This window comes from Ogataea haglerorum (genome assembly GCF_019207285.1).
Source record: "Ogataea haglerorum isolate 81-453-3 chromosome Unknown 81-453-3_NODE_5_length_632335_cov_97.011461, whole genome shotgun sequence".
Classification (NCBI taxonomy): domain Eukaryota; kingdom Fungi; phylum Ascomycota; class Pichiomycetes; order Pichiales; family Pichiaceae; genus Ogataea; species Ogataea haglerorum.
Genome location: NW_025065155.1, coordinates 597,515 through 619,568, shown reverse-complemented (window position 1 = coordinate 619,568; position 22,054 = coordinate 597,515). Strand labels below are relative to the sequence as shown.

Here is a 22,054-nt window from a genome sequence, read left to right as displayed (position 1 = left end):
GCTCATTCACATTCAGCTCTCCATACAGATCTATAAAAGTCCTCCCTCAAGTAGTATACTTTCTATATACTTCAAGAATTTTATCCCAGTGATCTTGATCAATGAGCCACTGCTTCGAGAACACCTTCTTGGCATAAATGTCCACTGCATCCGGAATAATTGTAACAACATTAGAGCCCGGAGGAAGAGAATCTGAAACCTTGATGGCGGCCGCAACGTTGACTCCAGCGCTGGCACCCACACGCAAATCCTCTTCCTCAATAAGACGGTATATAGTATTCAGAGCTTCGATATCCGAGATTTGCAAAGAATCGTTAGCTAGAGTGAGCACATCTCTTATGTTATCAACCAATCCCAATTTCCCTATACCTTCAACAAATGACTCACCCTCGGCATCAAAAGATTCGCCATTGGTCTGGATATAATGGTGCAAACCTGAACTCTGCTTGTCGGCAATAATAGCTTTTACTCTTCCGTCAGAGACTTTCTTCAAATACCTGGAAACTCCAGAAAACGTCCCCCCTGTTCCGGCACCAGATACAAAGGCGTCAACGGATCCTTCAAGCTGCTCCCAGATTTCAGGCCCCGTCGTTTCGAAATGTGCCTGTTGATTGACCAGATTATTCATTTGATTGATGTGGATTGAATTATCGTGTTCCTTCGCATAAATAGCTGCCAGACTGTTCATATGCTTTGGATGGTTTTCAGGATAGTTTTCTGCCTTGAGAACTTCCGCTCCCAGTCCGGTCAATTTGTCTATTTTGGCTTGTATAAGGTTTTCAGGAACAAATAAAATCAATCTGTAGCCTGCTAATCGACTGAGCACGCCCAGTGATATGCCAGTGTTGCCTGCGGTAGCCTCCACTAGAGTCCCCCCTGGCTTCAACCCTTTTTCAATCGCATCTTGCAATAATTTCACAGCCGCACGGTCTTTGACGGAGCCCGTCGGGTTCTGATATTCCAATTTGACATAAATATTTCTGCCGACCGAGCTGGAAATGCTTTTGAGTAGTACCAATGGTGTTTTGCCAACTTTAGCGAAGAACTCTGAGCTGGTCGTAGGGAAGTTCATATTACTAGTCAGCTTGCATTAAATTCGTCCAAAACGAATTCTCAAACATTGAATTGTGGCGTGCGAGTTTATTTGGTCAGCATCTCCTAGTAGTTGGTCGTGCTCCGAAATTTTTGTGGCTAACAGTGCTTCGAATGGATTATCGACAATTGTACAAGTCGCTGCTTTAAAGCTCCGACATATATGCATTATCTATTAGTTGTTTGGGTCCTTTGAATGAGGAGTACAAGATTCAGCCACTATCTACTCTGCTGGCTTGAGAATTCAAGTCTCAGCCGGCCACTGACTTTGAAAGTTAGAGCTGAGAAAGTCACGCACTCTTTCGTTGTATCGTAACATCGCATCACGACCGACTCAAAAATTTCATGAACCTAATCTCTGGGTCAACATCGCAGCATAGACATACTTATGTGCTTTTATCATACAAGCGTATGATTTCGCTATATCTGACTTTTAATCGCAAGTGCATGTGTTTTTCAACTATTCTCTATTGTGGCCTAGATGCAAACATATGCAAGTCGCATAGCTAGATAAGATCTGGACCATATATGTTGTTTCAACATGGATGAATCTCCACTTTGCAACAAGCGGCGGCACTGATGAAGGTGTTAGTTGATAGACAGATCCAAGACACCTTTGCTCCGGTGAAACCTATAAGTGCCAATAAGAAGCATCAGACTGCAGTAGCTATTGTTGGATATGATGAGCCACTAACGGTTCTCACCGAGTATCCAAAACCAGGAATAACGCATCCACATGAGGTTATTATCAAAAATAGGTCTATCGGAATTAATCCTGTTGACTGGAAGTGCCACCAATTCAGGTTTGGGATTCATCATTTTCCTTGGATTAATGGCAGAGAAAGCAGTGGTGTAGTCGAAGAGGCAGGGGAAGATGTCAAAGAATTTGAAAAAGGCTCAAAGGTGTTCATCGTCAGCACAATGTATCGTGATAATAGAACTAGTACATTTCAGGAGTATGTTGCAATGGACTCGCGTCTTGTCTGGAAACTTCCAGAGCATATAGGGTACAATCAAGGTGCTGGCATAGGAGTGGGGTTGGTCACTGCCACAATAATTTTGCTGGACTCTTTTGAACTTAGTTTAGCTGCGAATTCTCAGCATGGAAAAACATTGCTTATATGGGGCGGAGCGACTGCGGTGGGTTTATATCTGACTCAGCTTGCGAGATATCTTGGATTTAAGGTGATTGGTATTGCAAGTCCGCAAAATCAATCCTATTTGGAAGAGCTGGGGGCTCATACTTTGATAGATAGAAACTTGCCATTGGAACAAATTATTGACAAAGTCTTTAGAACGGCTGCTCATGTGGAGTTCGGGGTTGATTGTGCTTCAAAGGAAAGCACAGAGAATCTGGTTCGAATACTATCTGAAGTCAATGACCAAAGATTAAAAGCTAAGTTTTCTTCCATTGTCTCATCTAACGAGCCAGGATCAGATCTGGTTGAGAAACGAGAAGTAAGAATAAAAAGATTCCATGAGGATGTTGAGTTCGGCCACCAGATTGTGAGAGAGACATCAAAACTTCTTGAAGCGGGTAAAATCAAGGCTGTCAGGACCAAAGAGTTTAGAGGTGGTATACAATCAGTTATTGATGCACTCAATCTCTTGAAAAACAAAGGTGCCCAAGCAGAGCGTTATATTGTCGAGCTGGACAACTAAACCAATTCAAAATTTTAGTTACGCTGTTCCACTTAGTTGCCAAATTGAGCAATAATTAAGATAAGCCTGAAGTTCTTGAAATTAATTATTGGATATTTTTGCTTTTGAGCAGAAGAGTGCAAGCATATGTGAGAACTTCGTTGTAGTCCACAGGTCTATAGGGGTCTTACGGTGGGTGATTGGTTCCAGAAACTGCCAAAATTTAACGATCCCCGAGATTGTAAAGGTTCCATCCATTTATACAGCAAAAGTGTCTAGGAACAATAAATCACTGTTTCTGGAATAAGCCAATGTTCCATTCCCCTGACTCCTCAGAAAGATAAGCAAATATTTTTGGGAAACTGGGTGGCCATTTCCGTTCCCGAGCTACCATTAGGACTCAATTCATGAGAACAGCGAGTGGTACATCAATTGAGAACTGTTGTTTTGACCAATTCACCATCCAAAGCTGAGCAGTTTGATAGCTTACCAAATGGTACAGACAAACAGCCAGCACTCTATAATTGTTACCAAAAGTGTTTAGAGGACGACCAGAATGACATTGTGTACACATTGTTTCAAATACGTTCCACTGTAAACTAGCGAAGTAAGCTCTACAAGCTGGAAAATACGTCTTGGTGGAGAATACATGTACAATAGATCATCAGCAGGCAATCCAGCTGCAAAATGTTTTACCAAGTGAGACCCTTAGTTGTCCTTGGCATCTACACACAGCTTCTTCCTACTACAAAAAAGCTGGCAGAGGTTACGGAAGATGAAAAGCTGGGAGACATACGTCGTCTTCCCGCAGATCTTAGTCAAAAGTGCCCATATGACAGCCACAGGGGGCTTTTCAATCCAAAACTAAAAGCGGGATTATTATTTTTGGACAATCTGAGATATACATTCACGTGGATGGATTTCCTTTTGTTATCAAAAACAGGCAGAAGTGGAGAAAAACATCTTATCGTGGTCTATCGAATCCAAAGAAGTCCCGGAGATCGATGTGTCCAGCAATTACTCAGCTGCTTGCATTAGGAAGTGGATCGTATTTTACCAGGTTGCTAAAAGAAAATGTACTGATTGAGTGGGATAAAGGGTACATCAAGACTAGACGCACATAAAGGATGTCATATGCAACGTATATCTAGTGCTGGCAAGTAGGAGCAGCTTAAAAAGCTCGTTATGGAGGGATGAGTTCAATGCTGCTACCATCGCCATTGGAACTTTGCACTTTGATTTGACAAAGTATCTATTGAAAGAACCATCAGGATCCTACACGTATTTGACAATACACACTGAAGAACGGAACTGCAATTCCAGAGTCAGTCGAGATTTCACCAGAGCTCGTTATTAAATAATTGTGAAAAACTATAGACTTCCAAGGTAGCTTCACTGTAAAGCTTCGAGTCCGGATTAAAGTATGGCGTTTGGGCTTGTGCAATGACTCTAGTAATATGTCTTGTTTTCAATAGTACTCTTAGATACAAGTATGGAAATGATAACGAATATCCCATGTTGGAACGGAGTTTTCATTCCAGTTCACCCTACATTGGTATTGCAGAGATCTCCATATATGATCAAACAAGTGCCGAAGAATGGTCGTTGCTTAAACACTGTTAGAGACCACAATTTCAGTGCTGAAGTTCTTTTTCAGTAACATAGAAGGGCTCTAAGCCGATTTTGAGATTGGTTCTTATCAACGGGTGAACAGTTGCAATAGGAGCTCTTTCAGCTTGGTAGCTTGATTCCGCAACGACAGCAGCTTTCCCGAGATCCACGATTGCCAGCAGAAAGACCTCCCTGAAAAGCCCGGAATTTGGCACCGAAGAACTCATAGATCAAGTACCTATCGGCAAAAAGGGTACCTTTTCCGATAGGCTCTCTATTTTCTAAGCACAGCAAAACATCAAATCTTAACGTGGAAATTGCAGCACCAGTTATTTCGTAGGGAACAGCTGAATGCCAAACTTGAGGTCTCAGATCTCCGACTTGATATTTTGTCTTTGTAGACGGTATTCACTCAAGAACAATGATCGGAAATAATCCCACTTTGATGGTGGACGTGGAGTGGAGCTCTCAGGTGCATGAGGTCAATTTAATTTATTTTCTGTTGTCCAGGTCATTGTGGCTCCTGAATTAAACAGCAGCTCGCTCGGAAGCTAGTCGTGCAAGGCCCTTCAATTGTTCGCCTGTAGACTTCGTGAGCTTGATTCCACCGCTTTGTAAGGAGTGAGATGCCGGACTTTTGTAACTACCTGAAAGTGTAACTTTCTTCTATGGATTCGATAAGGAACCACCGTCAATTTACTCTAAGCTTTCTTTGTATGTCTCCTTTTCCCATCGAGTATAGCTGGGATATTGAATCCTTTGCTCCTTAGCAGATGATTATAAAAAGACAATTCCGGTGCCCGATGATTTGGGAAAAGGTTTTACAAGCCTTTTCGATTGAATAAGTCAGATGAGATGGAGTTTCGGAGCTCATTTTGAGCATTTCGCTTGCCGTAGCAATCTTTCAATCCCTTAGCTAGTTTTCGTACTCAATTCTAGCCAACCTCAGAACTCCCGATCCTTCAACAATCACATTGGACACTTTATGCAACATGACTGCATAGGCATGCAGTTATCACTAAGCCTGTGCTAACCATGCCTATTTTTAGTCGTGACAAGAGATCTGTTGTAATATGCAAAGCGATAATAAATTTGTGCCCCAGTCAGCTGATGCCACGTGATCAGATATCATTTTCAATTTGCCTATCTAGGATCTCTACATATTTAGTACACCATAATAGGTAATCCGCTCTCCGATTTCCGGCATTTCTATGAGTAGCCAAATACTCCTCCTATTTGAATTTGGACATCCTATTCCACCTTATTTATTATTTCTGCTGATGTACTAGCGTTTGTTAGTGCGAAAAGTGATGTGTAAATATGATAGTCCGTTAATCAGCCGGTTTCTGTTAAGGTACTTTGAAGCATTATCGATGCAATAAATGTAACTTCCAGCTATTCCTGCTAGCTGAGTTCCAATGTTTGGCATCAGTGCAGAAACCGCTTTTCTTTTCGCCGAATATGACAGACACCCAAAAAAAAAAAAAAACCAAAAAAAAAACCATGATTGCTGATCAGACCGATTTCCAGTCGCTATAATACATGATTGCATTCCCAGCACACGGACTCCAAGTATCAGCATGCACGTACTTCACGATTACCACTACCAAAACCCAATCATTGTAAAGAATAGACGCGAGATTTTTCGTCAAGCACTGAGCCAAGCACCATAACTAAGAATATGTTACACTGATCATCACCTCAAAAGGATAATCTAGATGGATGATCGGCTCCTTTCCAAAACTGAGGGCTTTCGAATTGGTACTCGGGTATGCCTTATTGGATTTGGGAAGCTGTAACACAATTGACAAATTCAGAAGACCACATATCAAAGTTCGAGACTTCTCAAGTTTTGCTAAACGTAATTGCATTTCTATTTTGCGTATCTGATCTAGACAGACCGTCTACAAGTAGCCTCTTGGGAGTAATCTTTTCGTCAGTCCTTTTGAAAAGGCACAGAATTAGTCACCGCGTTGCTAAATACGTATTTTCCCGCTTATAAGATTTGGAAACAGGTCAACCAGGCTCTGAGCCGTCAACCTCGAGTGCGGTGAATATTTTGGACAAAGTAGTTCTCTTCTTGACTCAGATCCCTTTTTTTGGAAGCCAAGCTTCGTTGTGTATTTCCTCTGATCGACTTCTCCATATTTCAACCTATTACCTTTAATGTCTTATTTTCAAACCATTTAGTTCACTTTAGAGTGTCTAGCATTTCACAATCAATCAAAAAGTTACTGCCTTGCAGTCAAAAACTTTCGAGGATATTCGTTTCGTCAAGACATTTTTCTGATAATGAGTTGCAACAGAATGAGTTCTCAGGCCCTAGACTTTGTGCAAGAGATTACATCTTCTGCTGAACTTACTTGGCAATAACACTTGAAAATTTGAGACGTGGTTTTACACTGCGAAGGCTAGAACAGGTTCGATGTATTGCTTCAACTATGATGAACTGCATCAAAGAATGAGCACCCTTTTGTCGTGGGCTAGTGAAGAAAAACATAGTCTACACTATGAGAGGCCTTGAAGTGCTTTTGACACAATCCGGATGACTTGTAGATCTCGAACGGGTTGCGAACGACAAGCAAATGAAGCCAGCCCAAAAGTATCCGGTGATATCATATGAAATCTATGTAAAGCTCCTCATTCAATTGCATCTCGAGAGTTTAGTGGTCGTCCAGTCTTTATCAGAGTACCTCATCGCCACCAGTAAATTGCAAAGCTAGTACCTGAAAGAACAAAAACATGTGAACTTGGATTGTCATTCCATCTTATCCGAGGTGCATGAAATTTGGCTATTTTCAAACCGGATATTGAAAAGAGAAATAAATATCGGAGAACTTGATATATGTGAATGGGTTAAACAACTTATCAATCAATTTAAGCCTGAGCCTTTCGCTATCTCATTAGAAGTACATAAATACCTTCTTAAACTGCAGATGGTCATAATTGGACCTCAGAATGACTATCACTGTCGAGACCACGAAGAGCTCATCGGAATCTGCTTCACTTCAATTCCAAATATCTGAGGATTCGACCACCATTGCCATGGGGGACTTTGATTATCAGTACCGCATACCAAATATCAAATATCCGTACATCAAGAGAGGGTGGTTGCTAAATCAAATGGCTGGTGCCTTTGGGATTTTTGCGAGCAAAGGCTTCAATGAAGGTCCGGCAAGCCATTATCTGTTAGGGATCCGATCGAGCCAAAAACGTTTTGGATAATTCCACTTGGAGTCCATTTTTCAACTCTTACTGTTGAAGATATGGTGAGGGTTGACGAGCACGGTAACTATGTTGACGGCAACAAGGCCCCGATTAATCGTGCTGGCTTCAAAATTCTCTCTGCTGTACACAAGGCGCGGCCAGACTTAAACGTGGCATGCCATGTCCATTCTGTCTGGGGAAAAGCGTTTTCTGCACTAGGACGAAAGCTAGACATGTTAAGCCAAGACGCATGTATTTTCTATAATAACCACGATGTTTACCGAAACTTCGGCGGCGTGGCAGTGGAAACGGAAGAAGGAGAAAAAATCGCCAAGGCTTTTGGGCCTACCAATAGAGCCATGATCTTACAGAATCATGGGCTCATATCTGCTGGGTATAATGTTGGCGAAGCCTGCTTTTTGCTGCGCCTGATGGATAAAGTATGTGAAACCCAGGTCAAGACAGACTCTGTCTACGCTTCGGGACTTTATGACAGAATTGTCATCCTTGACGAAGAGGCGTCCTTTACCTACAGGGCCACTGCCACTTCTTCCAACCTTTATGCATCTTTTTGCAGCGATTACGAACTTCAGGTCCAGCTGTCGGAGGGTGTTCTAAAATCCATGACTTCTTATCATAAGTAGATTATATAATCTGAAGACAGTTCTAAATTTTTTGGGTCGTGACGATCTTAATTCTTGAGATCCAATGGCCAATCCCAGGAGACAGGGATGCCTTTGCTGTAAGTTTAGGCAAGTAGATCACTAACCCTGCAGGTCGCAAACGCAAAATTAAATGCGATCTTTTAAAACCTGCCTGCGGACGCTGCCTGCGATCGTCTTATGAATGCGTCTACGGGGTACGAGCCATTCCAAAAAATTTCAAGCTTCACAAGTTGGCCCACAGACCAATCCGGTTTGTGGAACCCAATTCCATCAACTTGCGCAGGAAAATCACGTTACTCTCTGAAGATGCTGATCTAGAGCTTGAACCAACCAAGGAGGCCAGAGAAGATGCACTTTTCAGAAAATATCTCCAAACTTTGGGATGGCATCTCGGTGGATACTCCTCATGGATGTTGGGGGTCGACCTTTCCCCTAGTGACGCACTTTTGTACGATGCCTTTGTAAAGGGTTTCATGGTTGCCATATCGCCTCAACTAGCTCACGAGAACTTGCAGCCTTCATCGGTTGTCATTCCCCGCGGTCTTGACAATCCGACTTTGAGACATGTTTTTTATGCATGCGGTGCGACATACCTGTCTTGGAAGCGGCCTGAATACCGTGAGTTTGCCGAGCAGAAGTTCTTGCAATCCATGAAAGAATTGCGGTGGTTTTTGAGCGAGAATTCCGTAATCGGTAACGAGGACTGGCTGCTTATTTGCATGGTCACTTTATGTCTTCGAGAGAAATATCAATGTGAAAACACAGCCAGAAACGCTTTTTTCCTAATAGCCTCTTTGCAAATCATAGAGTGCTGGCTGCTTAAGAAGAGTATATCTTTTGAGTCTTTCAATCAATTACTAGATGCTTTAGCCCTCAACCAAATCGATGTCAAAATACTTCCCATGGTTAAAAAAGATCATAAGATCAACGATGTTACTTACTGGACAGACGAGCTCTCATACATGCTTCGAGAAGGAGATGTGTCTAATTTAGAAAGGACTATCCTAGAAAGCTTTCTGTATAATTACTCAGTTGCATTGTTTGCATGTGATGCCTCTGTTGTCGACTACATCAAGTCACCTTTCCAGGTCTACGCCGAGCTCAAACCGTATCTTCTGCCTCCAATATATCATTGTCCTGCTTGGTGGATGAACAATCCCATTATGGGCGCAGCGCTGTCTGCATTCGAACTCGCAGCAAAAACAAACTGGCTATCTTTGTTTTTTCCCTTGAATGCCAATAATAAAATGGTGGCAGAAAAACTCTTGACTCTGTCAAAGTACTACCTCCCTCCAGTACTTCCGGAAAACGTACGGTTTCATGAATCTGACTTTGTTCAGAGGCGACTAATGGAGAGCTGTTTGATAGGCAATATTGTGACAAAGGCTTGCACCATCATGTTATCCAAGCTTCTCAACCCAAAACTACGACCTGACGCTCCTGAAATACAGGAGGAGATTGGCAATTTCTTTTTAAACTTACGAAAGTTGAGTCCACATGCTCAGTCATCTGGACTGTGCTCGTGGCCTTTCGCTGTTGCAGGTTCTGCAGTAATCAAGGAGGACCAAAGACTCTATTTGATAGAACGGATAAGGACTTTTGGAGTCATGAAGAAATCCAGTGGTCTGATGAGTGTCATGCGCTTTCTTTTCACCACCTGGGGTAGCGACACTGATCCTGGCCCAGGATGGGATGTCCTTCTCGATAAGGATCATCTTCGAAATACATTTCTATAGCCCCCGCCGCTCGAGCCGTTTCCGACAATCTTTCTCCGAGATTATTTTCTTTTTTGGGATGGTCGTGTCCGACTAATATTTATCTATCGCAAGTTTCTTATCAGGTCTAACAATGCAGAGCACCGTATATATATAAGAAGGATTAGATGATCGGTAATTTTCAGCGTAATTTGTCTTCAAAATGATTTCCGGAAACTTCAAGATCCAAGAGTCAGAGCTCATAGAAACCATACACTCCACCGCTCAGCAGTTTGGAGCACATGGAGTTTGGGGAGATGATCCGACAGAAACCGGGGTTTGTAGACTTGCTTTGACGGATCTTGACAAGAAAATAAAAGATTGGTTCATCACTGAGACCAAGTCACTTGGATGCACTATAAAAGTTGACAACGTCGGTAATATTTTTGCGACCTTTCCTGGAAAACACAATGATCATCTTGCTACCGGTATTGGGTCTCATCTGGATACGCAGCCGACCGGAGGAAGGTACGATGGTATTTACGGTGTTCTTTCGGGTTTGCAAGTTTTGAGAACATTAAAGAGTAACAACTATGTTCCAAATTTCCCCATCACTCTTGTCAACTGGTGCAATGAAGAAGGTGCACGTTTTCCGATGAGTATGATGGCCTCATCTGTTTGGGCTGGTCTCACTAAGAAAGAAGCCGTTTACAAGCTACAAGATGTCTTTGACAGCCGCATCACTGTTAAGGATGAACTAAAGCGAATTGGATATCTTGGTGAAATTGAATGCAGTCATAATTCCAATCCTTTGAAATGTCACTTTGAAATTCATATTGAACAGGGGCCTATTCTCGAGGCTTTAAACAAAACAATTGGTGTGGTCACAGGAGCTCAGGCATTTTCGTGGATTGAGGTGACTTTTGAAGGTACCGCGCAACATACTGGAACCACTCCATTGGAGTATCGTCAAGACTCATTGCTTGCAGCTTCACAGGTGATCTGGAAGCTTAATGAAATGGCCAAAAGCCATGGGGGACTTGCCACAGTCGGCAAAATCTCAGTAGAGCCAGATGTTGTCAATGTTATCCCCGAAAAAGTTTCCTTTGTGATCGATTTTAGACATTGTGAAGACAGTGTGCACAAGGCGATGGAATTAGAAGTTTTTGATATAATTGAGCAAGCTTCCAAAAATACAGCAGGAAATGGTGCACCGCTAAAATACTCCACTAACCTGCTTATCCACTCCCCTGCTTCGCATTTTGATACTAAAATGCTTGGAATCATCAAGGATTCTGCTTCGAGCATTGTTGGGGAGAACTCAACTCACAATATTGTCAGTGGTGCAGGCCACGATTCCTGCAATACTAACCAAGTCATTCCAACTGCCATGATATTTGTACCTAGCAAGAATGGCATCAGTCATAACCCCCGGGAATATACCAAGCCGGAAGAAATATTCCTAGGATTCAAAGTTCTGCTCGAATCGGTCCTGCGGTACGATGCTGATCGCTTGAGCGAACTTGAATCCAGTTAATGCTTTGGTACTTATTTGCGGTACGTCAACTTGTACTGGTTTTGCATGAGTGAGAAGTTTCTACTATCAACCCGATTTCCAAAACGTTCTGTAGACATCTAATACACACTCGAAGAAGCAGGTATCAATCGAGAGTTAAAATAACTTTGAAGCCCTTTCATCATGCAATCTATCAAACGTTGCCTTTAACAACTCTGTAATCACGCCTCATAAATCCTTGCACAACCATCATTTGCACTGAGAAAGAGGCATCTTCAAGGAATGAGCATGACACAGGAAGTTATAGATATCTCACTATGAGGCCTATAAACACAAATATTTGTTGCCGGTGATATAAAGCTATGTGGCAAGTATCTGGCATGCTTTGAGTGTATTTTTGGTTGTGGTGGCAAGGAAAAATAAGTCATGTCTGTAGAATGTTCACATATGATCGTCCTGAAGAGTCCCATTAAATTCGTTCTAAAACGTTGCCATTGATGGCGGAAAACCTTTTCGCCAATGTAACATCCGATATGCAGTATTTATTGCAAGCGACCTTTATCGTTGATATGGAGTTTGGAAATTTTCAGTCTAACTTAGTCATCTCAATCGTCTACGGCCGAAGTCGGTTGGTAGCATATAGGAATGCTGTCACCTTGTATTGCAAGTTCGGTGATTGAGAATCGTTCTAACAATGAGCAGCTTATGGACAATTCATTGTGTCGGACTAGTCTTGAGATCAAGATCCTGAATTAATCAGGCATACAAGTTTAGGAAATGGTCACTTTTCATTAAGCAATCACGAGCTTGTAGTATAGACAGATAAAGGGAGCGAATTAGTTTCCAGCAATGTCGAGTTCAACCATCATGACTGTCTATATTCTCTGACATTGCAAATATATGTAGCTTGGGCCTCAATGATTCCTTGACCTCAGCTCATGGGATTCACCAATTAGCCGAAGAGGGCAAAGCGGAGATGCAAAAACTTTTGGAGCAAATATCTTTTTCCGGATCAGCACTTGCAGCTTAAGGTCATCATAAGACAGAATGTGAAATGCAATCATCATCGAGCTTGGAGGAAAAATAAGTAAATCTCTGCAATCAGTAGCACTCTATATTCACTAGGGCCCCTTTGGCATCCAGGTGGCAAAGAAACAAGTGGAATTCTGAAAATATCCACATCCCGCTTGCAGAAAAACAGAAGTTAGCACAGACCTCTCCAGTTATGATTTTTCCTAAGAGAACCCCATCGGGATTCCAAACATGAATACCATGCCCACAACCTGAGTAGACGTTTCCATGGATATCACATTTGATGCCATCTGGAATTCCATCATCACAGAATGCAAAGACGCGCTTGTTAAATAGTCGTCTTTGATCAACAACGTCATATTCATAAATCACGCTTGGGTGTTGGGGGTTGTGCATAAAAGACCCTGCTTCTTTATTCATCTTGACTGCTCCAGTGTCGGTAACATACATTTTCGTATAATCATGACTAAAACAGAGACCGTTGCACATATCAAATTGATCTGCAACCACGCAGAGTTCTCCAGTCTCAGGATTGAATCTGTACACTTGATTTGGAAGGGCAGGCTCTTTTCTAAATCCCTGCTCAAATCCATAAGTCGGATCGGTAAACCATATATCACCGGTTTCGTGATGCACCACAACGTCATTTATCGAAGAGAATTCTCTTCCATAGAAATTATTGATAAGTGTTTCAGTCTCGCCTGTGATTGGGTTGACTTCCATCAGTGATGAGGGGTGTGTATGGTCGCCTTGAGCACAATAGAGGATGTTGCCTTTGTGCTGGCAAGCACCATTTGCTTGAATCACTTCGTAATGATCTAGTTCCTCCACCTTGTAAGATTCACAGTGGACTCTGTAAAGCTTGATGGAATTGCCAGAGCTATAATTTGAAGTAAAGTATATGGAATTCGTCTCCTTGTGATAAACTCCTGCTTCATGTGCAAATCGATAATCCCGCGTCTCGAGACAGGTCAAAGTTGGAGACAAGCCCAATATAGAATGAAACTTCTCATCATATACATAAAAGCCAGGTTTACCGCACACCGTTCTTGCGTAGTCCAAATCCACTAGCTGTCGTTTCTTATCAACTCCGACAATATCTCGATAAGTTACGCTCATAGACGGGGGCAGTTTACTCAAGATAAACAAAAATGAACTCCCACATTTGATTACCTAATACATACATTACGGTTGAAAACTAAATAATAGCACCTAAACCAGGAAAAGACGTGCACAGCACGCAGCGATTCAAAGCGAGATAAAAAAAATCTCGTTCACTAGACCATATACGGAGATCTACGTTAAAAGGGGACTGAGAAAGAGAGATTCTAGTCGATGGTTTTCTCGCGCAGAAGGATCTGGTCGTTCTTGATTTCTTCCACTCTGCCGCTCTCCATATCGCTTGCATCGGAAGATATGACCGCAGGATTGCCGACACCGTTTATAGGAGCATCGTCCTCAAAGAAACCATTATATGGCACCATGTATTCAAAGGTGGTTGGCGTATCAGCATGGTTGTCTGGATATATTTTTGGCTTGAAAAAAAGGCCAAGAATGGTGTATGCTGTGAACCCGATGAGGAAAGTATACAGCCAACCACAGTTGAAGATATCGCTCACTGTCTGATTCAGAATGTTTGGGTGATATAGTCGGACAAATCCAGGAAGAGCAATCACTGGAGAAATGATCCATGCAAATAATCCCCACATGTTGCAACCGTGCCATTTCCAGTACAAAGATCCTGGCTTAGCCAAATAAAGAGAAGGAACGTGCAAGTTGCCCCTTCTAAGCACAAAAAAGTCTGAGAGAATGCATCCCAGAAGCGGACCCATGAAGATGGAATACGAACTCAGAAAGTTTAAGAGCGTCTGAGCGGAGTTGACTGTTTTCCATGGAACCAGAGCCCATGTTAGCAATCCGATGAAAACTTGCCCCCTGACAATGGTGAAGTATCTAGGAACTAAGAAGGTAATGTCTGCAGCAAATGGAATGGAATTGGCGAACACGTTAGTACCAGCAGCGGAAAGCGAGAACACCAAAGCGCACAGGAAGATGGCAGTACGAGTTTTCGCTGACCACTCGTGATCTAATATTGCGTCAAACATATCCCAAATACTCCAGTAAGATTGCCCGTAAACTTTTTTCAATGCAGAGTTGCAGGCCATTCCCAAGATCAGAACGATCATGGTTGTGAGGATCACACCAACAGCCTGAGGAATTAACACATGGGATTTTTTTTTAGAATAACGAGCAATATCTGGCTGATTCACAATCATCGGAGAAAGTGCACCAGCGACAGAATTAAACACATACATCCACTTGTTTCCAGTTGACGTGTTGAGGGTTCCTTTTTCGATGTCAAAGTTTCCAGCTCCGCCTGCCTTCACCATGCAGAAAATGAAAATTCCAAAACATGCGATGGGACTCAAAATCCCCTTCACGGTGAAAAACCATCTGATTTGACGTGGATGCAAAAACATAAGAGAGAATTCGCCCACCCAGAAGACAAAGAAGACGACCATTTGGGCAGTGGTGATATCTGCGCTTGCAGGGAGACCGTTGTGGAGGTTCACAAAGCGGTGGCCGAAAACACAGCGGAAGCAGACAACAAAACACATCGCACCGTTGTAAGTATTCACACTGAACCACATAGCAGCCACAAACATACGGGCCAGAACAAAGAACTTTGCAAGTCTAGGACCAAACACACTTCTGGCCAGAACAGGGTATCCTATGTGGTAGGATGCTCCGGGCCAGGCACTGGCCGTGACCATCAGAGCAGCCCAGAAGCTGGCAATCAGAGAAGCGTAAATGACCTGGCGATAATCGAGTCCCGTCGACAACACCAAGGAGGGGCCTGTGTTCCATGCTGTGACTGTGAGAGAATTTTGAAACCAGACGATGAAGTAGTTGTACATCTCCCAAGTCCTCTCCTTTGGAGGAGTAGGCTTCAAATCATGGTTAGAACGTAACTGATCCGGGTCATTCTCTGAGTCGTCTCTGATAGAGATCAACTGGTCAAGTCTTCTTAGACGATCCATAGAGAATACTGGAGGACATTTTTTTCACTTATCTGAAGATTTTCTGACGGATGCCGTTTGACTTACATTTTAGGAAAGGGAAGGAGAAAGTTTGCATATTCAACAATAAAACGACTTTTTGGCTGTTCGGCATTCTCAGATGTCTGATGCATTTCAGTCAAGGCTTATCTCGTCTGTGATTCCACTACTACCGCCCAGCCAACCAGATCTTCAGCTTGTTCCGAATATTTTCTCCGGATCGTCATAAATAATAAGCTGCTTTTTGACAATCCATTCTACAATGTGAAGGTGGTTCAAGCATTTGGACACGTTGTTTGCCATACGTGGGTTCGTCGCATAGAGTCGTTACTTTTGGGGCTGCTGTTAGCCTCCATTGCGAGCTTTTGATTTATATGAGGAATACGGAAAGATGTTATTTGACTGTCTTGGCATCTCCTTATCAGAGGCTGGTCGCACGTTCAAAAATCAGACAATAAAAAAGAAAACCACGACTCTCTATGACAGCAAGATCTTGGCAGATAGAAAAAAAAAGATCTTATTGATAAGGTTGATGTAGCTTTTATTGAAACCATGTCACGACAGAAGGTGTAGGTTACGTGACTCTGCTTTTGAGTCGTTCTGTACTAACTTCACCTGGTCGAATATTGAAAATCCTACAAATCAGGCCCTGTGAAGAAGTACCTTGTTCGTAAATAGGAACTGACACCTCTAAGATCCCCATCATGAGAATAAGCTGTGGATACCCGCCTTACTTTCCTTTTCTACACAAGCATCAACACGCTTGCCAGGTCATGAGAAGAAATCGTCTGACTGGCTACAACAAGGCCTATGAAAGGGAAGTGTTTGAGCGCCAGGTAATTCTGCGAGTGCACCTTCATTGTCAACCTCTTTCGACATAATCCCAGTATTGTTTGCACTACCACGAAGTTTGTCGTCTTAGGTGGCGACTGTCATGTGCAGACAGCTTTTTCCGCCCAATCACACGATTAATAGCATCGATACCTTTTCAAGTGCTTCTGAGAGCCGCCATCTGGCTCGTCTAATGTCCATTTCGGCAAGCTGATTAAATAACATATCATGCAACGCAACATACCTTTGACGTCATCATGAAGCATTGCATAAGTGTCACTGTGCTTATCCTTTCCAGAGCACGTTGATAGACAGAATCAACGCCTGTTGTTGGAGCTGCAATATTAAAATTGTCCTCGGTTGAAAATGACACGGAAACTAACGAAGCCTTAAGTGAAGACTTGTAATCGATGTAAGCAAGAAAAAACCGAGATTCATGCCTGTTAAGCGTTCACCCTACAAGTCGCCTTAGAGCAAAGGCTTGAAGAACAAACTTTCCAATTAGAGCATCCATAGCATCAGAGTAGTTTCCGATAAATACTCCATATTCTCCTTTTTCAATCGACTATTTATGCCTTTGAACATCAAAGTAAGAGCAAGCATACCTGATATCGACGGGAATGGTAGTCGTGATTGTTTGATCAGGCCTTAAGAGTTCCTTCTGGCAGCCTTTGAGCTCCTTGAATGGGCAAAATACAGTAGTTGTCGTCGATGGGGGAGTGATTCACAACTGCACAACTTCAACACTCCCAAACTTTCCAGGATTCTCTGTCTTCAAGGAGCACAATAAGTTTCCCGCTGCTATCTTTACCTCCAGGGTATCAACCTTGAACGTTGTGAAGGATACTTCGTAGCGAAATCCAAAAAGAGGTTAGCGACAAACTTCTTCGTAATAACGGCACCCAACAACGACATCCTCTCCATAACCGTCTTTTCCCTTGTCAGGTTTGAAAGTCATGAATGATGGGTTGTCCTCGCACTGCTTTGGCGAAGATAGAGAAAGCTTACCAGATGCGTTTACATCCCCATAGATAGCGTCAATCATATCATTTCCAGACTCCAGACCATTGAGCCAACCATGAACAGCAGCTGGAATTTGAACAATCCATGGTAGTGTCACAGAAGTGCCTGATAAGTTCACAAGGATGTAATTTCTGTTAACCCTTCAAGGTTTCATCAATTAAGAATTCCTTGAGACCTGGGCAAGTACATATTTGTTTAATCGACACTCTCGCCATCCAACCCATTTGAGGTTCCAATATAAAGAGTCATTTTGTGAACTGTTTTCGCAAGCTACATGGCTTTCTTGATTCTGTTCTGATGTGTAACCTTTTCCCCAATAATGACCGTAAGCGATCACCGCAATTTGAGCCTACTAAATCCGATGTCTCAAAAGTGAGAGTTGTCGCGATCCAAACGCTTGATTTGCAGAATTGAGTTCTCGTCTTTCAGCAATACGATGGCTTCAGAAGCTTTTCTTAACAAGGCAGAGGTCTGCGGAGCGTTGTTTTCAGAATCCTCCTAGGCATTTGGCGGAATACTGCACATTAAAGCATGTTGAACAAGCTTCAAAACGTTTCTGACACGATCCTCAATAAGGTCTATATTAATTTCTCTTTAAAACATCGCATTCATCAAAACATCCTGTCTGCGCATGGGAGGATACCCGGGATACTAAAGATCCATCCCAAGGTCCAAAGCACCCTTTATGGAATACACTCCAAACCAGTCAGACATGGCAAGACCGTTCCATTCTCATTCCGCCCAAAACGTGTCATTAACAAGCTTTTTTGACTGCGAAACATGCTCTGGCATCACCTTCTTGTATGAGCGCATAACACATTTGGGACTGGCCTCGATTGCAAATTGAAATGGTAGCAAATAAACCGCTCTCAATGCTGGATCTGAGACGTCTACGGAGTTTCTTATCCTCATGATTGCTACATACGAAATGTTTGAGAGTAGCCCAATGTTCCTTGTTTCTATGCCTTTGATAACTATTGCTGTTGCAATGTCAGAGGGATACAAATCTTCTGAAGGACTCAATTGCAACTTACCAAAGGTACCCTCGCAATATTACAAGATGGTGGCAGAATAACATGGGCGCCTTTGTGACGAGCTTCTTCTGCAATTAATCGACCAATTGCTCCAGAGGCGGCAAATTATAAGGTTTCAGCAAGCGCAGTAACGGAAATAAAGCAGGACAGATCTGAACAATTATGTTCCCCTCACACCATAATTGTCATCGCTTAGTCTGAGAGAAGCAATGTTTAACCGAAATATGTTTGCAGTATGCCTGAATCTTTTAGTGAGAGTAGCTGGATCTTTCTTTCTAATGTAATTTAGTTAGAATCTCACCCACATCAAATACGCTCAAATTTAGGAATTAATGGGTCTCAAGTAAATGCCTTCAGTACATCGAAAACGCTCAGCACGACAATAAACATGTTGTGCTTTCCCCGCGCTGCAACAAGTCTCTAACTTTGAAAAGCAGCATGCATAATCTGTTGTTAGATTCAATAGTGGTCAAAGTCTTAGTCTGGCTTTTCCATTAGAAGTGATTGAAAAGCAAGAATCCTGGAAGGCAGTTTTTTCACTTTTATTGCTGAAGTGCAAAACTTGGGTCTTTCCAATGGTTCCTTCCCATAATGACATCCTCCCAAATCTCTGGTAAGTTTTTTAGTTTGCAGCCCGTACATTAAGTACATGTGTGATCTCGAGGTATTTTGAACACTGAATGTCTTCACTAAACCTACATCCCACGTACCTGCCCTATGTAACGCTACCTACCGAATGTCAAACCATACCTGAAATGAAATAAGCTATCTCTCCGACAGGTGTAACTAAAAGCTAAACCACTCAGCTACGTAATCAGATCCTGATATTAAAATGAGCAATTTCCAGATCGATTGCACTCACTAAACTATACAAGCCTCAATTCAACTGAGTTTATAGTTATAAAACCTCCACACACCACTGGATATGCTTCATGGAAGCAGTTTGCCGAGATAATGTTTTTGCAAATTTATGGCTTCTGAAGGGTAAGACTTTCTGATCTTTCTAGGTTGCCGTTTCCTACAGCCTGAATCTCATTAAAGAGCATGAAATTGTGGGACTTCGCCGCTGAAACTCATTTTCATATACCTTTCTTGAAATTCAGCTTGAACTTAGGGCTAGAATCGCGCGATAGATTGCAATATTTTCTCGAAACAAGCACGATAATCGTCGTCGTTCCTGACTACAAAGAATTATATATCATGTGCCTCTCACATTGATCAAAAAGCTTTTTGCGCAAAACCATTAGATGATACATTGGATATGAAAAAATCATTGATAGTGAGTTTGGTCTGAGACATGCACGCAACATGGTCGAAACAAGACCTCTAGACAAATCAATGCGAGAAATAGACAAGCCGAGCTTTGGATGACAACGTATCATTTAAATGCTCTATGACTGACACGGGGCTGCTGTACTGAACATGGTCTCCCTAGGAAAACCGGCCATATAACGACAAACCCACAACTCGCAGAGAGGCATTTACAACAGAGTTCTTCAGAAGTGATCCGGTAGCAATGTACACGGCTGCCCTGCGTGACTATGTTGTACTATCCATTTTTTTAGAATCACGAGTGTTAAACTGTGAGGCTGGATTTCCATCTGATCTATCTGAGGAGATCTCAGAAATCTCAGAAATCTCGGTCGTTGCGGAATGACAGATCCGCTCGCTACCGTTGCTTAGTTCCTACTCCAAGCAATTTGCCAAAGTAGACTGATCCATGAGCTCATGGAGTTGCTTGCATTTTCATTTGCTGTAAATTCTACTGGTACGGTTAGATTGTAATTTTTCAGATAATTAAATTGCATATCGCTTATCTCTATTTCTTCCCGAACGGTACTGATAAAGCGCCATTATAATAAAGATCCACAATTTTGCGACCTAGTAAATTGGAGTACAGTTCTTCTAAGGCCATGATATTTTATCTACTGTAAGTATTGCCTCTATATATCTTTTTCATTGCATCTCATTCTGGATGGAGTTTTCCAGATATAACTTTGTAGAAGTACTCTCGGGAAGCCTTTTTAATGGCTGCTATGTCGACGCCGCCATTCGTATCAAAAAAATTGTATCTACCTTTAGGGCCATAGCTATGAATCTCATTGTAGAAATCCAGAGCAAAGTCAGGCATTAGTAAGGAGGTACCGTTCCTTTTTAGATCCTCGTAATGTTCAATCCACTCTCTTTGCTTCTCGGGCGGAGGAAGTTTCTTGGCGTTGGTCCACACGCCAGCTATTGCTATTGCGCTAACTTCAGAAAGCAGGAAGAACAGAGGCGTCATTGGAAGCCCTATATGGCATAATGTGGGATCACCAACTGCAAAAGTGTACAGGTATAGGTTCCTCACAATATTCAGTTGTCCTTCCCTGTCTTTTTCAGAGCTTGGAAGAATCTTTGCGTATTCCTTTCCCTCGTTCTGAGGCACATTCAAAAACGGATAGTAGGTGTGGTATCCTGTGGCCAAAATCACCTCATCAAAGTGTTCTTGTTTTCCATCATGGAACCCGACATAAGTCTGGGAAAAGTGATGTATTTTTGGATGGAGCTTGATGCCAAAGTCCGGGTTTTTGAGAACTTCTTCTATCCAGTTCTTGGCAGGACTCTTCTCGAGATTGAAATCCTCAATCCTTGAAACGTTCATGCTTACGTGTATCTCCTTGCACACAGGCACAAGGTATTGCAACATGTCAATGGCACTCACATTGCTTCCAACTATCAACAGCTTTTTATCTTTATAATCGCTGGCATTTCTGTAGCTCTTGGCATGTCTGACATTGCCATTTCTACTAGAGTATTCAGGCAATCCGGGAATCTTAGGGAAATATGGAATGTTGAACTTGCCGACAGCAACGACAACTGCGTCAAACGTTTCTTGATACCATTTTTCCACGCCGTTCTCAGTGTTGACGACGGTCAAAACCCACTTACCAGAAGCCTCATCCTTGTACATCTGCTCGATCGACGAGTTGAATCTGATGTACTTCTCTAGATCGTTACTCTTGGCAAAATCCTTCAGATAATCCAACACATGATGGTGCATCACGAACGGGTGAAAATCGCAATCGACACCGCTTTTGACCGGCGGACCTGAGGAGAATCTCATGACTGAGATCGGAACATTCGTGTACAGACCGTCATAAACACCGCTGGTGTTCCATCTATGAGTCCTTTTGGCTTCTACTTCCACTGGCGCTGTGCTGTCCGTGTTTGTCAGATCTGTTGGAGGGTCCCTGGGTGGACGGATCCCCAGAGGAGTATAGTAGTTTTCAATATCTGTGGGAAAGCCCTCGTCCGCATTTTTGGTATAGTTCCAGACTCCTCCAATAGAGTCATTCTGCTCAAAAACTACAATCTCTTCAAAAGCAGGCTCGTCTGGTAGTACGTGGTGCTCCTCATCTCTTGTGATTGTGGATCTACCTGACTTCGACGTATGGAGAAACTCGTTCAACGTGACAAGTCCTCCAGCACCTCCTCCGATGATCGCCACTTTATTAATTGAGTTTGTCATGCTGGATAACGAGAATCCAGCTCTTTCATATATATGTGTGCGGTGGCTCTCCACAAATCAGGCTATGGATCTGTGGCTACCACCGCCCGCAGTAATCTTTCACGTCACGTGATATGTATGAATGAGAACTGCGATGCAGCA

The 22,054-nt window shown here is 42.6% G+C and overlaps 8 protein-coding genes across 8 annotated transcripts; 4 read left to right on the top strand and 4 right to left on the bottom strand.

Annotated features, from left to right (window-relative positions):
* Positions 1–46: 46 nt before the first annotated feature.
* On the bottom strand, positions 47–1,072 carry KL911_002297 (uncharacterized protein; the record flags this gene model as incomplete). Its single annotated transcript, XM_043197350.1, has 1 exon — positions 47–1,072. The coding sequence occupies one exon, from the start codon at positions 1,070–1,072 to the stop codon at positions 47–49; it is 1,026 nt and encodes a 341-aa protein (XP_043055302.1).
* Positions 1,073–1,671: 599 nt separating this feature from the next.
* On the top strand, positions 1,672–2,754 carry KL911_002296 (uncharacterized protein; the record flags this gene model as incomplete). Its single annotated transcript, XM_043197349.1, has 1 exon — positions 1,672–2,754. The coding sequence occupies one exon, from the start codon at positions 1,672–1,674 to the stop codon at positions 2,752–2,754; it is 1,083 nt and encodes a 360-aa protein (XP_043055301.1).
* A 4,548-nt stretch (positions 2,755–7,302) lies between these two features.
* KL911_002295 (uncharacterized protein) lies at positions 7,303–7,569 on the top strand (the record flags this gene model as incomplete). The annotated part of the gene is made up of 1 exon (XM_043197348.1): positions 7,303–7,569. One exon carries the CDS (start codon positions 7,303–7,305, stop codon positions 7,567–7,569), a length of 267 nt encoding a protein of 88 aa, XP_043055300.1.
* A 41-nt stretch (positions 7,570–7,610) lies between these two features.
* KL911_002294 (uncharacterized protein) lies at positions 7,611–9,952 on the top strand (the record flags this gene model as incomplete). The annotated part of the gene is made up of 2 exons (XM_043197347.1): positions 7,611–8,144; positions 8,312–9,952. The coding sequence occupies 2 exons, from the start codon at positions 7,611–7,613 to the stop codon at positions 9,950–9,952; spliced, it is 2,175 nt and encodes a 724-aa protein (XP_043055299.1).
* A 181-nt stretch (positions 9,953–10,133) lies between these two features.
* On the top strand, positions 10,134–11,447 carry KL911_002293 (uncharacterized protein; the record flags this gene model as incomplete). Its single annotated transcript, XM_043197346.1, has 1 exon — positions 10,134–11,447. One exon carries the CDS (start codon positions 10,134–10,136, stop codon positions 11,445–11,447), a length of 1,314 nt encoding a protein of 437 aa, XP_043055298.1.
* A 1,080-nt stretch (positions 11,448–12,527) lies between these two features.
* Positions 12,528–13,577, bottom strand: KL911_002292 (uncharacterized protein; the record flags this gene model as incomplete). Its single annotated transcript, XM_043197345.1, has 1 exon — positions 12,528–13,577. The coding sequence occupies one exon, from the start codon at positions 13,575–13,577 to the stop codon at positions 12,528–12,530; it is 1,050 nt and encodes a 349-aa protein (XP_043055297.1).
* Positions 13,578–13,786: 209 nt separating this feature from the next.
* KL911_002291 (uncharacterized protein) lies at positions 13,787–15,499 on the bottom strand (the record flags this gene model as incomplete). Its single annotated transcript, XM_043197344.1, has 1 exon — positions 13,787–15,499. One exon carries the CDS (start codon positions 15,497–15,499, stop codon positions 13,787–13,789), a length of 1,713 nt encoding a protein of 570 aa, XP_043055296.1.
* Positions 15,500–20,371: 4,872 nt separating this feature from the next.
* On the bottom strand, positions 20,372–21,913 carry KL911_002290 (uncharacterized protein; the record flags this gene model as incomplete). The annotated part of the gene is made up of 1 exon (XM_043197343.1): positions 20,372–21,913. One exon carries the CDS (start codon positions 21,911–21,913, stop codon positions 20,372–20,374), a length of 1,542 nt encoding a protein of 513 aa, XP_043055295.1.
* Between the last annotated feature and the right edge of the window lie 141 nt (positions 21,914–22,054).